General features: G+C 54.1%; 1 protein-coding gene across 4 annotated transcripts in view; it reads left to right on the top strand.

Moving 5' to 3' along the window:
- Window positions 1-310: 310 nt before the first annotated feature.
- The window catches only part of SLCO2B1 (solute carrier organic anion transporter family member 2B1), a 32,828-nt gene continuing 20,562 nt past the window's right edge, over window positions 311-12,576 (top strand). Inside the window, exons 1-2 of one of the 4 annotated variants that reach the window (XM_088051691.1) lie at window positions 311-525; window positions 9,949-10,038. Coding sequence is in view for 2 of the 4 variants with exons in the window: in XM_014253642.2 (XP_014109117.2) it covers window positions 9,958-10,038 (81 nt within the window). In the remaining 2 variants the exon portion in view is untranslated. The remainder of the gene's footprint in view (window positions 526-9,948; window positions 10,039-12,576) is intronic. The other 3 variants (XM_088051689.1, XM_014253642.2, XM_005524068.3) reach the window with 3 other exon arrangements.

The raw sequence follows: 12,576 nt of genomic DNA on the forward strand, positions 1-12,576 counted from the left end.
GGGGAAACATTGAAAATAAATTGTCTGGGGTTAGATAAACAAAGTTTCCCTTTCCCAAATCTCAGGATTACACCACAGCTTCAAAACTTGCAGAAAAATAACCCTGCAGATAAAGCAAATTGAAGAAGGAAACGAACACAAGGAAACTGCCCTGGAGGAACGGGACCTTTGCAGGGAGGGGAGAGGGGACTGGGGCGGGGGAAAAGCCAAGCCCAGTTTGGACTGGGACTGGGTAAGCGGCACCCAGAGCCCTGGCTCAGCAAACCGCACAGCTCTCGGGGATTGCAGCTTCAGGAGACGGCAAACACAAAAATAAAAGAAATCCCGTAGAAAGGGATTGCAGAAGTTGCAAAGGCTTTTAGGAGTGCGGTCGAAGCCCCACCTCCACATCCATATGCACACACACCCCGGAGCCGTCCCCACCTCCGGCCCGGCAGGAGCCCGAGCCAGCGGCCCCAGCGCTGCCGGCACACGGAAACTTGGGCTCCCAGCGCCGGGGCTGAGGCTCGGGACAGCCCTGGAACCGTGAGTATGAGCATGGCAGCACCTGCCCGCTGCCGGGGGATGATGGGGATCACTCCCGAAGGGTGAAGTTTCTCACGCTGCTTTTTCCCCGGCTGGTTTTGCGAGACTCCTGGATCCGCCGGGGCTCAGGAGCAGCTTCAGAGGGGAAAAGCGAGGAGTGGCTCCTGTTCTGAGCCAGCCTTCTGCACGTGTGTTTGTCGCTTCCTCTCTGCTTGTGCTTATTTATTTGAGGGTCTTTTTTCTCCCCGGTGAGGCAGCTCCACTTGTTTCTCCCATTGCAGGGAATTTTCCCAGTTTTCCCAACACCCGAGACTGCCCCGGTGGGTTTGTCTTGTGGTTTCACTTCTGTCATGGCAATGGCTCTTTCCTGCCCTGGCTGCCACAGGGAGAGGTTTGGGAGAGCCTGGCCGAGCCAAACCTCTCCAGCAGGGCACTGCCTGGAAGGAGAGCTGATCCATACAGCCCTGGAGTCATGGAAAGCTCTGGGGTCAGGGCTGAGCTGCTCCTCTGCCTGCTCCTGCTGAGCTTTTCCCTGGCTGCAGGGATCTGGGAGCAGCAGGCTGCTTGCTTCCTGCTGCGTCCTGCAGATGGGGGAGCTGCTGTGTCCCTGCAAGCCTTTGGGGTGCCCCTATCCCGGGGGAGACAGCCGTGGGAACAGCCTGTCCTCCCTGGAACACGGACATTTAAGTTTGGGGTGACATCGGCCACGCTTGCTGATTCTGTCAGGTGGCAGCTGTGGTGACCCTGGGCGTGGGGACCCCGGGACTGCTCTGCAGGGATGGGGTGGGAACACGTCCCATCCTGTGTGGGGGCTGCTGCAGCCCTCTGGTTCCACCCCCTCTGGAGATGGGTACCCAAGGGCAAGGCTAACCCTGAGTGGGCAGCTCCTGTGGCAGGAGGGAAGGGCACTGCATGTCCCAAAAAATGGTGGCTGTCCCTGGATCCCTGGAAATGTTCCAGGCCGGGTTGGACACTGGGGCAGTGGGAGGTGTCCCTGCCATGGCAGGGGTGGGAATGGATGGGCTCTGAGGTCCCTGCCACCCAAACCCTGCTGTGAGTGTTGAGCTGTGCAGCCTGAGTGAGGTTCTCCCCCACCCTGGAAGCACAGATACATCCTGAGCTGCTCCCTGCTTCAGGCAATTCCCTCAGAAAGCTTCTGAGGGGCTCCTTGGGAGCTCCTCCTGGCCCCAAGGTGGCTGTGAGAGCCTGTCAGCCTCCTGTCTTGCTATTGCTATTGTTACGCTGTTTTACAACACACCCTCCTTTCTCTCCATGTTCCCTCCTGCTTTTCCAGTTTCCCCGTGTTTTCCAGCCATCCTGCTGGGCACAGGTGGCATTTCCAGCCTCTGCAGTGCCTCGTCCTGGCTCACCCAAACCCCAAACCCTGCAGGGCTTCTCGGCCTCTTCCCCTCCCTGCAGTAGCCCGGGGCTCTCTGTGACATGGGTTGGTCACAGTTAGATCCCAGCTCCCGTTCCTCTGTGGTTCCTGGATCCCAGTCTGCTCCCAGTGGGTCACTGGGGCTCCCAGTCTGCTCCCAGTGGGTCACTGGGGCTCCCAGTCTGCTCCCAGTGGGTCACTGGGCGTGCTGGTCTACACTGTGCTCTCTCCTGGACCTGCCTCATGTGCCCTGCCTGCAGGTGGATTAAATATTGAGTGTCTGTGGCTGAATGTGGATTTGAGGGATGGCTTGGGAGCTTCATTTCCCACCTCAGCACCTGTCATTGACCCCGCTGGCTTTGGAAAAGGTGATTTTCTAAGGAAATGGAGGCAGTGTGGGAGGCAGAGCAGGCAGTGAGGGGAATTCCAGGCATGATTTGAGCACCACAAGGCTCTGAGGTGTCATCTAGGGAAAACTGAGAGAGGGCATGGCTGGAGAAGCCCTGGATCAAGGCCACACCCGGGGCTGCAGGAAAGGGCTTGTTGCTGTCAGCAGCTTGGCTGGGGACAGTTGTGGCTTGGGCACTTCCAGGAGACAATCTCCATTTTCCCTGGATGTTCTTGGTGCCCTGAGCGTACAGATGACAGTGCACTCTGCTAATGTGAAATAATGGAAGAAGGACATTGAGTAGTTCCCCCTGCTGCCCAAAATACCAGCGTTTCCTCCTTTTCCTGTGCCAGCTCCAGCCCCCACCAGCTGCTCCGGGCTGGGGCTTCACTCCAGCACTTGGCTCATTGTCCATCTTCACCCAGAAATGTCACCAGGTCTCTCCCACCCAGTGTTTCCTCTGCTGTTCACAGCCAGCTCCTCTCTTGCTGGCTAAGGAATTTTCTCACTTCCCTAAGCTCTACTCAGTTCCCTTTCCCGGCAGCAGCATTTTCCTGCTCCTGCTCTTCCATCCATCCCTTTTGCTTGCAGGTGGCCAGTGTCATACCCAGCTCCTGGTGAAGCAAATTTTACTGGCCACCTCCAAAATTCAGGGATGTTTATCCCTGGGTGAGTGTGGAGAGAGTAAAGGGCTGCCCTTGAATGTCCCTTATAAATAAATAGGATTGGGGTGTAGCTGCTCTTCATGGAATACTCGGCATGAGGAGCAGGTCAGTGGTACTGGGCAGAGAACCATGAGTGCAGATGGAGAATCTGGGTTTGTTGGGACTTTTTTTTTTAGATCTTATAGATAATAAATAATAAATAGATGTCATAGATAATAAATAAGCTCTGGTTTGCTCCAGGAGGGCTCACTCCAGGGAACTGCTGGGCTTTCCACTCAGGATGTGTGTTCAAGGCACAGGGCTGTTGCAGGGGCTCTTGCTCCTTGTTTTGCAACAGCTTCCCCTTCAAAAATTCATTTCTCTCACCGGAGGTGTCTGTGTCCCTGGAGCCACTCCGGCTCTGTCCATTTCCTCCAGCTGCTCCTTGCACTGCAAACTCTCACAGATTTCAGGAGGACTCAGCACAAAATGTGGTTTTTCTCAGTCTTCACTCCTGTCCAGGCAGCAGTGAAGAGGGGAAAAAACATCAGGAAGGTATTTATGGTGTATGAAACCCCAAGTGGGGGAAGCTGTGGTTTGGGGTCACTTCTCTTGGCAGGTGTTTGTCCGCAGAGCCAAGCACTGCCTGCAGCCTGTGGAAAGGCAGATTCCTGCTGGAATCAGGCTCTTCATCCTTCATTCAGCACTTTAACTCCTATCCAGGGGTTGGAGCTGCTTGAAGCAGGAAGAGTTTCCCTGCCAAACACAGAGGAGGTGGTGCTGAAATAGAAAATCCCCTCCAAGGAAGGAGACAAGGCTGAGCCACATCTGTCCATCCCAGGGCAGAGGGCTGGGCATTCAGCACCTGGCTCCATCCAGAAGACACCAGGGACTTTTTTACTCAAAGTGCCTCATAAAACCTTGGAGGGAAGGAGTGAAACTGGCAAAGGGTTTGGCAAATCTCACAAACCCTTGAGCCACAGCACAAACCTGCAGGTGACGGGGGAGGAACGAGAGCAGGGGCAGGTTAATGATGCTGCTGGTGCATGGAGCGGGATGCACCCCCCGAGAGCCTGGGAAGCAGCAGGAACAGAGGGTGGGGAGGGGGTCTCAGCGTGGCTGCAGACCCCGACAGCTCCACGGTCCTGGGCAGCCTTTGAAAGCAAAGCCAAATGAGTCATTCCTGGAATTACGCAATTCCAACCATGCTGCTTATGTAACTCCAGAGCCATCTCCCTCAGCCACAGGCTCTGGGACTCCCTCCCTCCCCACTCAGAGCCAGAGCTGCTCCAGGGCACTTCCCCCTCAGAAGGAAAAGTCACCCCTGGTGTGATGGGCACTGCCTCCCTGCAGGGATGGATGGATGGATGGATGGATGGATGGATGGATGGATGGGTGGATGATGGATGGATGATGGATGATGGATGGATGGATGGATGGATGGATGGATGGATGATGGATGGATGGGTGGATGATGGATGATGGATGGATGGATGGATGGATGGATGGATGATGGATGATGGATGGATGGATGGATGGATGGATGGATGGATGGATGGATGGATGGATGGATGATGGATGGATGGATGGATGGATGATGGATGATGGTGGGTGAGAGGCTGGACATGAACCAGCCCAGAAACTCTCAACCCTGAGCTGATCCATGGGCAGCAAGGGAGGGGGACTGTGCCCCTCTGCCCCTGAGCTGAGGTGAGAGCCCACCTGCAGAGCTGCCCCAGCCCTGGGGCCAGCAGCACAAGGAGCTGGAGCTGCTGGAAAGAGTCCAGAGGAGGCCCCGGAGCTGCTCCAGGGCTGGAGCCCCTCTGCTCTGGGGCCAGGCTGGGAGAGCTGGGGGTGCTCACCTGGAGAGGAGAAGGCTCCAGGGAGAGCTCAGAGCCCCTTGCAGGGCCTGAAGGGGCTCCAGGAGAGCTGGAGAGGGACTGGGGACAAGGCATGGAGGGACAGGTCACAGGGAATGGCTTCCCACTGCCAGAGGGCAGGGATAGATGGGATATTGGGAAGGAATTCCTCACCTGGTGAGGATGGGCAGGCCCTGGCACAGGTGCCCAGAGAGGCTGTGGCTGCCCAATCCACAGGGAATGATCAGAGAGTTCCCATCTCTAGTTTGGAACTGCCAGATGAGCTCCAGCTCCTTCCCCACATCCTGCAGTGCTGGGGCAGGTGAGGATCTTTCCAGGAAGGGCTCCAGCCCTGGCAGGGGGTGCCAGGGAGAGGCAGGGGAGCTCTGGGAGACCTCAGCACACACTTGGGGAGCATCATCCTCACTAGGGCAGGGTTGGAGCCTCTCTCTCATTTGCTGTGCTTGCACGTCATGTCTTTCAACACCAGTTTTCCTTTTTCCTCTAATTTTTACCCTCCAGTAACATTTTCCTATTCTAACTTCTTGTAAGATTTCTGAGATGTGTCATCTGTGGCCGATTTCCCATTACACAGAGTCACTGAGCTGGGCCGATCTCATTTTCACTTTCTTTTTGCCACGTGGTGCAAGATAGAAACAGCTCTTGGGCACATCTCTGCATCCCTTCCTATTCCCTCTGTGTTTTTCCAGGGAGGGCATGATGTGCATCCACTGCCTTTTCCTCCTCTTGCGTTATAAAACATCTTTGCACCCCCGTTTTCCCAGCCAGCTTCCCCTTTACCCCAGGCTCACTCATAAATACACACCCTGACACCATTCCAGCCTGGCTGCCAGTGAAGACAGATTACGGAATATTTGCTGGCATTTCGAGTCCCCTGCTGGGATTTAATTTGCTGTGTTACATTGGCTGTTATTTACTCATGCTCTGCTGAGCCCAGCCTGTGCCTCTCCTTGCTCAGTTAAGGGGAGCAGCTGTTAATAAAGGTGTTGGATGGAGGCACGGCCTGGGGAAGGGGACAGGGTGCCCTGGCACCCAGCCCAGACCCCTGCTGTCACAGCCAGGACCGTGGTGCAGGTCTCAGACAGGGTTTGGGGCATTTCTGCTGTCCTGGTGTCAAAAACAAGGCAGCCTGGGGACAAGTGGAGCATCTTAATCAGTGCTGCAAATGGGTTGTGAGATTATTTCAGATACAGGCAGTGACAGGAGCGGGGAATGGCTTCCCACTGCCAGAGAGCAGGGATGGGTGGGATATTAGGCAGGAGTTCCTGGCTGGGAGGGTGTGGAGGCCCTGGCACAGGGTGCCCAGAGCAGCTGTGGCTGCTCCTGGATCCCTGGAAGTGTCCAAGGCCAGGCTGGATGGGGCTTGGAGCAGCCTGGGACAGTGGAAGGTGTCCCTGCCCATGGCAGAGGGTGGCACTGTGTGAGTTTTAAGGTCCCTGCATCCCAAAGCAGTCTGGGATTCTCTGCACAGACCGGGGTTATTCCTCAGCCTGCAGCCCCATGCTGTCATTGTTCCCTGGGAGCAGGGAGGAGCTGTCAGGCAGGCCAGGCTGGGATTCCTGGCAGAATTTTAGCAGTGTCAGCTGGGCTGAGACTGAGCTCAGCATCCCATGCCCACTGCTGCCAGGGTTTGCCATGCCAGCCCTTTCTGGGGGATACAGCAACCCAGGATGGAAGTGGGAAGAAAGCTGGGCTTTGAGGACAAATCCTGCAGCTGTAGCTGAAGTAATAACAGCATCTGATGGATCTGCAGCACTCTGAACAGCCATCCTCCATCCATCCATCCATCCATCATCCATCATCCATCCATCCATCATCCATCCATCCATCCATCCATCATCCATCATCCACCATCCATCCATCATCCATCCATCCATCCATCATCCATCCATCCATCCATCCATCCATCATCCATCCATCCATCCATCCATCCGTCATCCATCCATCCATCCATCCATCCATCATCCATCCATCATCCATCCATCATCCATCCATCCATCCATCATTCACTCATCCATCCATCCATCATCCATCCATCCATCCATCCATCATCCATCCATCATCCATCCATCCATCATTCACTCATCCATCCATCATCCATCCATCCATCCATCCATCCATCCATCATCCATCCATCCATCCATCATCCATCCATCCATCCATCCATCATCCATCCATCCATCCATCCATCCATCCATCCATCATCCATCCATCCATCCATCATCCATCCATCCATCCATCCATCATCCATCCATCATCCATCCATCCATCATCCATCCATCCATCCATCATCCATCCATCCATCCATCATCCATCCATCCATCCATCCATCATCCATCCATCCATCCATCCGTCATCCATCCATCCATCATTCACTCATCCATCCATCATCCATCCATCCATCCATCATCCATCCATCCATCCATCCATCCATCATTCACTCATCCATCCATCATCCATCCATCCATCCATCCATCCATCCATCATCCATCCATCCATCCATCCGTCATCCATCCATCCATCCATCCATCCATCATCCATCCATCCATCCATCCATCCATCCATCCATCATTCACTCATCCATCCATCCATCATCCATCCATCCATCCATCCATCATCCATCCATCATCCATCCATCCATCATTCACTCATCCATCCATCATCCATCCATCCATCCATCCATCCATCCATCATCCATCCATCCATCCATCATCCATCCATCCATCCATCCATCATCCATCCATCCATCCATCCATCCATCCATCCTGGACTTTCCCTGGAGCAGAACCGGTGGCTGTGTGGTAGCTGCAGCTTGGGGTCCCCTGCAGTGAGCACATCAGAGGTGACCCTTGGGGAAGCCTGGCTGCCTGTGCACCTCCCCGGCTCCCAAATGCACCTGGTGAGCATGGAAAGCCTCTCCTGGCTTTTTGGGAGCAGCAGTTTCCCTGGAGGTTTCACCTGCCGGCACACAAACACCGATGTTGTGCTTCCTGCCCTGTGCTTCCATGGGCTCTGTGCCAAGGTCAGTGACAGTGAGTGCCACCCCAGCCCAGCCCCTCAGCTCAGGTGTCTCCCTAACACAGGGATTTCACACCCCTGTGAGCTGGGGAGAGAAGGTGAAAGGCATCGAGCAGCGTTTTTGGCACAAGGAATTCCTTCTTTCCGTCCGGAGCTGTCCAGGATGGAAAACCCGTCTGGTGCCCAGCCAGTGCCACTCCCAGAGAATCCTACTAACGTTAACTTGCTGCTGTCATCATGCTTTGCTTTTTGGTTTTTTGTTTGTTTTTTTTTTAATCAATGAAGTCTTATCTGCCTTTTTATTTGAAGTGCTCCTTGTCCTTTCTGCTGGATCAAAGCACTTTTCTGTTTCGTTTTTGTTCCTTTGGGTGGGTTGGATCTGCGGGCAGTGGGTTTATCCTCAGTTTGATGTGCTGGCAAACCCTGCAGTGTTCCAGATCTCTGCTGAGCATTGCCCCGAGGCTCAGCCACCCTCCCTCTTCCACTCCTTTGAAGGAGAGCATGGAAAGGATGGCCAGGGGGACCAGAGTTCTGCTGCACATCGCTGGGTTTGTGCTTGCAGCTCCACTGAGGGACAAAGACATTAACACAGGTCACCAGGCCATCGAGCCTGCTGCCTTCCCGCTCCCTGAGCATTCCCATCCCTGGAGATCCAGGCTCAGGCTCCTTTGGGTTTCTGGCATTCCAGCCTTTTTGTTCCCCCGTGGCCCCCGGGCTGTCAATAATTCATCAGGGCTCTATGAGCTGCAGCCAGGCCGGTGCCTCTGCCCCAGCACTGCTGAACCCTCCAGGGGCCAGGGGACTTCTTCCTGCCTGCTTTCATTTACCATCAAATTCGCTTTATTGATCCCATCCCGGATTTGTTGTGGCGATATCTCCTGGAATGGGGCTGAGGGCAGCAATTGCTTTTTGCAGAGGCTGCTGTGGTGCTCATAACTCGTGTGGGTCCCCTCTGGAATTCTCCTCTCCTGTGCACTGAGCTGAAGGGTTTATAGACACCACAGTCAGGGCAGTGTCCTCCTGCTAGAAGTTACATCAACCCCTGCATTTGTTAATTGGTTTGAGGCTGCGGGTCCTCGCTCCTTTGCTTCTCATCATGGGGGAAATAGAATTACACAAAATAGTAATGGGAAGCCTTTCACCCCATTTGCCGCAGAGATGAAAACATCTATTAGAATGTGCTGAACAACAAGTTAAAGCCTAATGGGTTTAACGTGCCTCCAAACAATGCAGCTTCCTGAGCAGGAAGCCTGGCTACTAAAACCCAGCAAAGACATCACCAGTCCCTGGGGAGGACCCAGAGAGAAGGGAAGGAGATCTGCGGGCAGGGATGGGAGGTGCTGGCTTCCCAGGGACTGAAATTCCTTTGCCTGGTTGCATTTAAGTGGTGGCTGAGGGTCCCAAAGTGACAGTGCAGGGATTCTTCCAGGGGAGATGGAAGAACACCGTGGTTGAAAATGGGATGCCCAGGGAAGCAGGGCTTTAATCCGTCAGAGCCCTGGAGCACAGGGAGGGATGGGGAAGGGCTTGCTGAGCCCCCCTGAGCCTGGAGGGAATCCTCCCAGAGGGGTGCAGAGGCTGGGTCCAGGGCAGGGCAGGGACAGGACTTTGCACTGGGTCTGCTCAAACTTCATGGGGTTCTGCAGCCCGCTGAGATCCCTCTGGAAACCCACTTGTGAGAATTGTGGGAATTGAGAGCCCTCAATTCCCGTTTCTCCAGGCAGCTGAGGTACCTCTGGATGGCAGCACAGCCATCAGCTTTGTCAGCTGCTCTCCCAGCCTTGTGCCTGCTGTCAGCAGGCTGAGGGTGCCCTGTGCCCCAACACATTGATAAGGACGTCACACTGACCCCAGCAATGATTCACAATATTGTCCTTGGCTCTGCTGAGCAGAGTTTCACCTCCCAGGCCTCTGCTGTTTAATATGTTGCAGGCTGCTTTGCTGCTTTGCAGAGTGAAAGAGCTCCAAGCAAAGGAAACCCAGGAATAATTGGGTTGGGATAGTGCGTGCCTGCTGTGGGGGTGTTTGCAGAGCAAGGCAGGATTTTGCCTGCTGAGCACGGGGGAATTCAGGCACAGCAACGGAGCATTGTGCTGAATGATTTATCTTTGACAGGCTGACAGAATGACAAGTGTGGTTCCAAGGAGCAGCCACCCGGACGTGGCCCGGAAAACACTCTGCAGGAGCCCCTTTCTCAGTGTCAAGGTAATACCTCCTGCTTCCTCCAGTACCCCCACGGATCACTGGCCTGGGAAAGAGCAGTTCAGCTCCCTGCAGAAGGCACTCAGAGCATTTCTGGGTCCTGGAAAATGCTCCCTGTGTTTCCCGTAGCAAAAGTGCCTTGGGTGTGGAGTTGTCTCCATTCCACAGGCAGTGGTGAAGTTTCAATGCAGGTTTAACTCCAGCTCCTGCAGGATTTAATTCCAGAGAATCACAGGATGGGATTGGTTGGAGGGACCTTAAAGATCACCCAGAGCCACCCCTTGCCATGGGCAGGGACACTTCCCACTGTCCCAGCTGGCTCCAAGCCCCATCCAGCCTGGCCTTGGGCACTCCCTGGGATCCAGGGCTTCTCTGGGCACCCTGTGCCAGGGCCTGCCCACCTTCCCAGGCAGGAACTCCTTCCCAAGATCCCACCTATCCCTGGCTTTGTCAGTGTGAAGCCTTTCTTCTAAGTCTTGGGTCCTCCTGCATTGGGTGCAATCCCAGGCCCTCCAGGTGAGTGTTTGAGGAGCTCTGCAGAAGCACAGGCTGCCCCTGGAATGGCTCCCTCTGTCTTGCAACACCTGCTTCATTCCCTTCTGGCTCAATAATTCCTTTTTATCAGTAGTGGCAGCCTTAACATCAGTTTATTACTACAGTCAGTGTAGTTGGAAGCCAATTACCTGGCTCCTTAGAGAATCCGGAGAGCAGTCTGAACATTTCAAGATTTTTCTGTCACTTTTGTGGGGAAGATTTGGGGTTTTGAGGGTTTTTCTACAAATGCTGGTGCATTTAGTCACCCTCATCCCATGTGGCAGAAGGAAAGTTGAGTCACTGAGGCAGAGGCTACCAGAGCACAGAGGCTGGAGACACAGAGCTATGTCCTGAGCTTCTTCCCCAATCCCCTTTTCAGCCCACTCAGCTGGTTTTTATCTGGTGGGTTTTGTTTGTTTTTTCGTTACTTGCCAGCAAGGTTATCTTTTATGAATATGACCCCGCTCATTTTTGCTTGAGGAGATTTTGAAGAGGTTCAAAGATTGAACCATTGAGGGGCAAAGTCAGCTCAGGCCTGTGAGCAGAATCAAGCTGTATTTTGCTGTATGTGTCAAGGTATCCTAAAATCCCAGACTGGTTTGGGTTGGGGGTGAACCTTAAAGACCCTCTTGTTGCAACCCCTGCCACGGACAGATGTGGAGGAAGCTCCTGTCACCAAGAACACAATGATTCTCAGCACAGGATGTTTTCTTCTCATCTCTTGGGTTGGTTTTTTTTTCAAGAAGTTAGGCCACCCTGTCCGGTTTCTAAATTACTTCCTCAGAAAACAAAACTTCCAGCCCAGGGTTTGAATGGTTCTTGCAGAGACACAGAACCATTGCACAATGTGGTTGGATGTGTTTGAAGTGGCTGAAGGACCAAAAATCACAGCACTGCAGTTTTTATGTATATTTATATCTCCAGTGTGTGTATCACAAAAACCACATACCACGTGTCAAAATGCAACTCGGGGACATAACAAAAAGCTGCCCTGGTTTGCTTCAAGGAGCATTATGATTTAAATGGGATATTGGGAAGGAATTCCTCCCTGCCAGGGTGGTGAGGCCTAGATCCCTGGCAGTGTCCAACGCCAGGCTGGACACTGGGGCTGGGGACAGCCTGGGGCAGTGGGAGGTCTCCCTGCCATGGCAGGGGTGGCACTGGGTGGGCTCTGAGGTACTTCCAAATACGGGCCCAGCCAAACTGGTCCCAGCTGTTTCCTCCCAGACCCACTTGTCACAAGGCCAGCCCAGTGTGCCTTTGTCATGTGCTGAGGCACAAAACTCACTCTTAAATTAGCATCCAGAGTCTCCCAAACACGTGGAAGGAGCGTGGTGGGGACTTCCTGGGCAGGAAGGACAGAGCCTCAGAGCTGGGCTCTCAGAGTCCTCACAGGTAGAGTTTGCTGCCCAGCTGCACAATCCACACTACAAATACAGGCAGCCTTTGTGAAAGGGCTTTTTCCAGACCACCAGGAGAGGACATACTGGTGTTTAATTCCCAGGTCTGTGATTTACTGGCTGCGTGGGATGGAGGGTGTTTCTCTGTTCTCTGGCACATCTGGGGTGGGAGCAGCAATACCTCTCCAGTGTTTGGATTCTCTGAGTTGATTTGATTCCACGAATGGAGAGGGAAGCCCCTTTACAAGAGGGCTCAGTCCTTAGAGGGGAAGGTGCTGGACTGCTGAGCTCAGGCTTCCACCCAGGAGCACCCAGCTCTGGGGCTGCTCCTGGTGCCCATGGTCTGTCCTGCTGTCAGGGAAAAGGTCTTGGGAGAAGCCTGGGGTCCGCTCTTTCTTCTCCTGACAAAAAATTGATGGCTGAGAGCAAAGAGCCCCTGGAGGCAGAACTGGAGCCCTTGCCTAAGGACCATCTGCAGGGCCATGTCTCCTTTCTGTGCTGTACTCTGCCCAGACAGGGAGGAATAAAATGCAGGATTCCCAGCCTGTTTTGAGCTGAAGAGGATGTGGGGCAGTGCTGGGCAGCTGCTGAGCTGCTATAAACCCGT

The sequence above is a fragment of the Pseudopodoces humilis genome, chromosome 2, assembly GCF_049639895.1.
Source record: "Pseudopodoces humilis isolate 2021_Gansu_Grassland_sample_001 chromosome 2, ASM4963989v1, whole genome shotgun sequence".
In the NCBI taxonomy this organism is placed as follows: Eukaryota; Metazoa; Chordata; class Aves; order Passeriformes; family Paridae; genus Pseudopodoces; species Pseudopodoces humilis.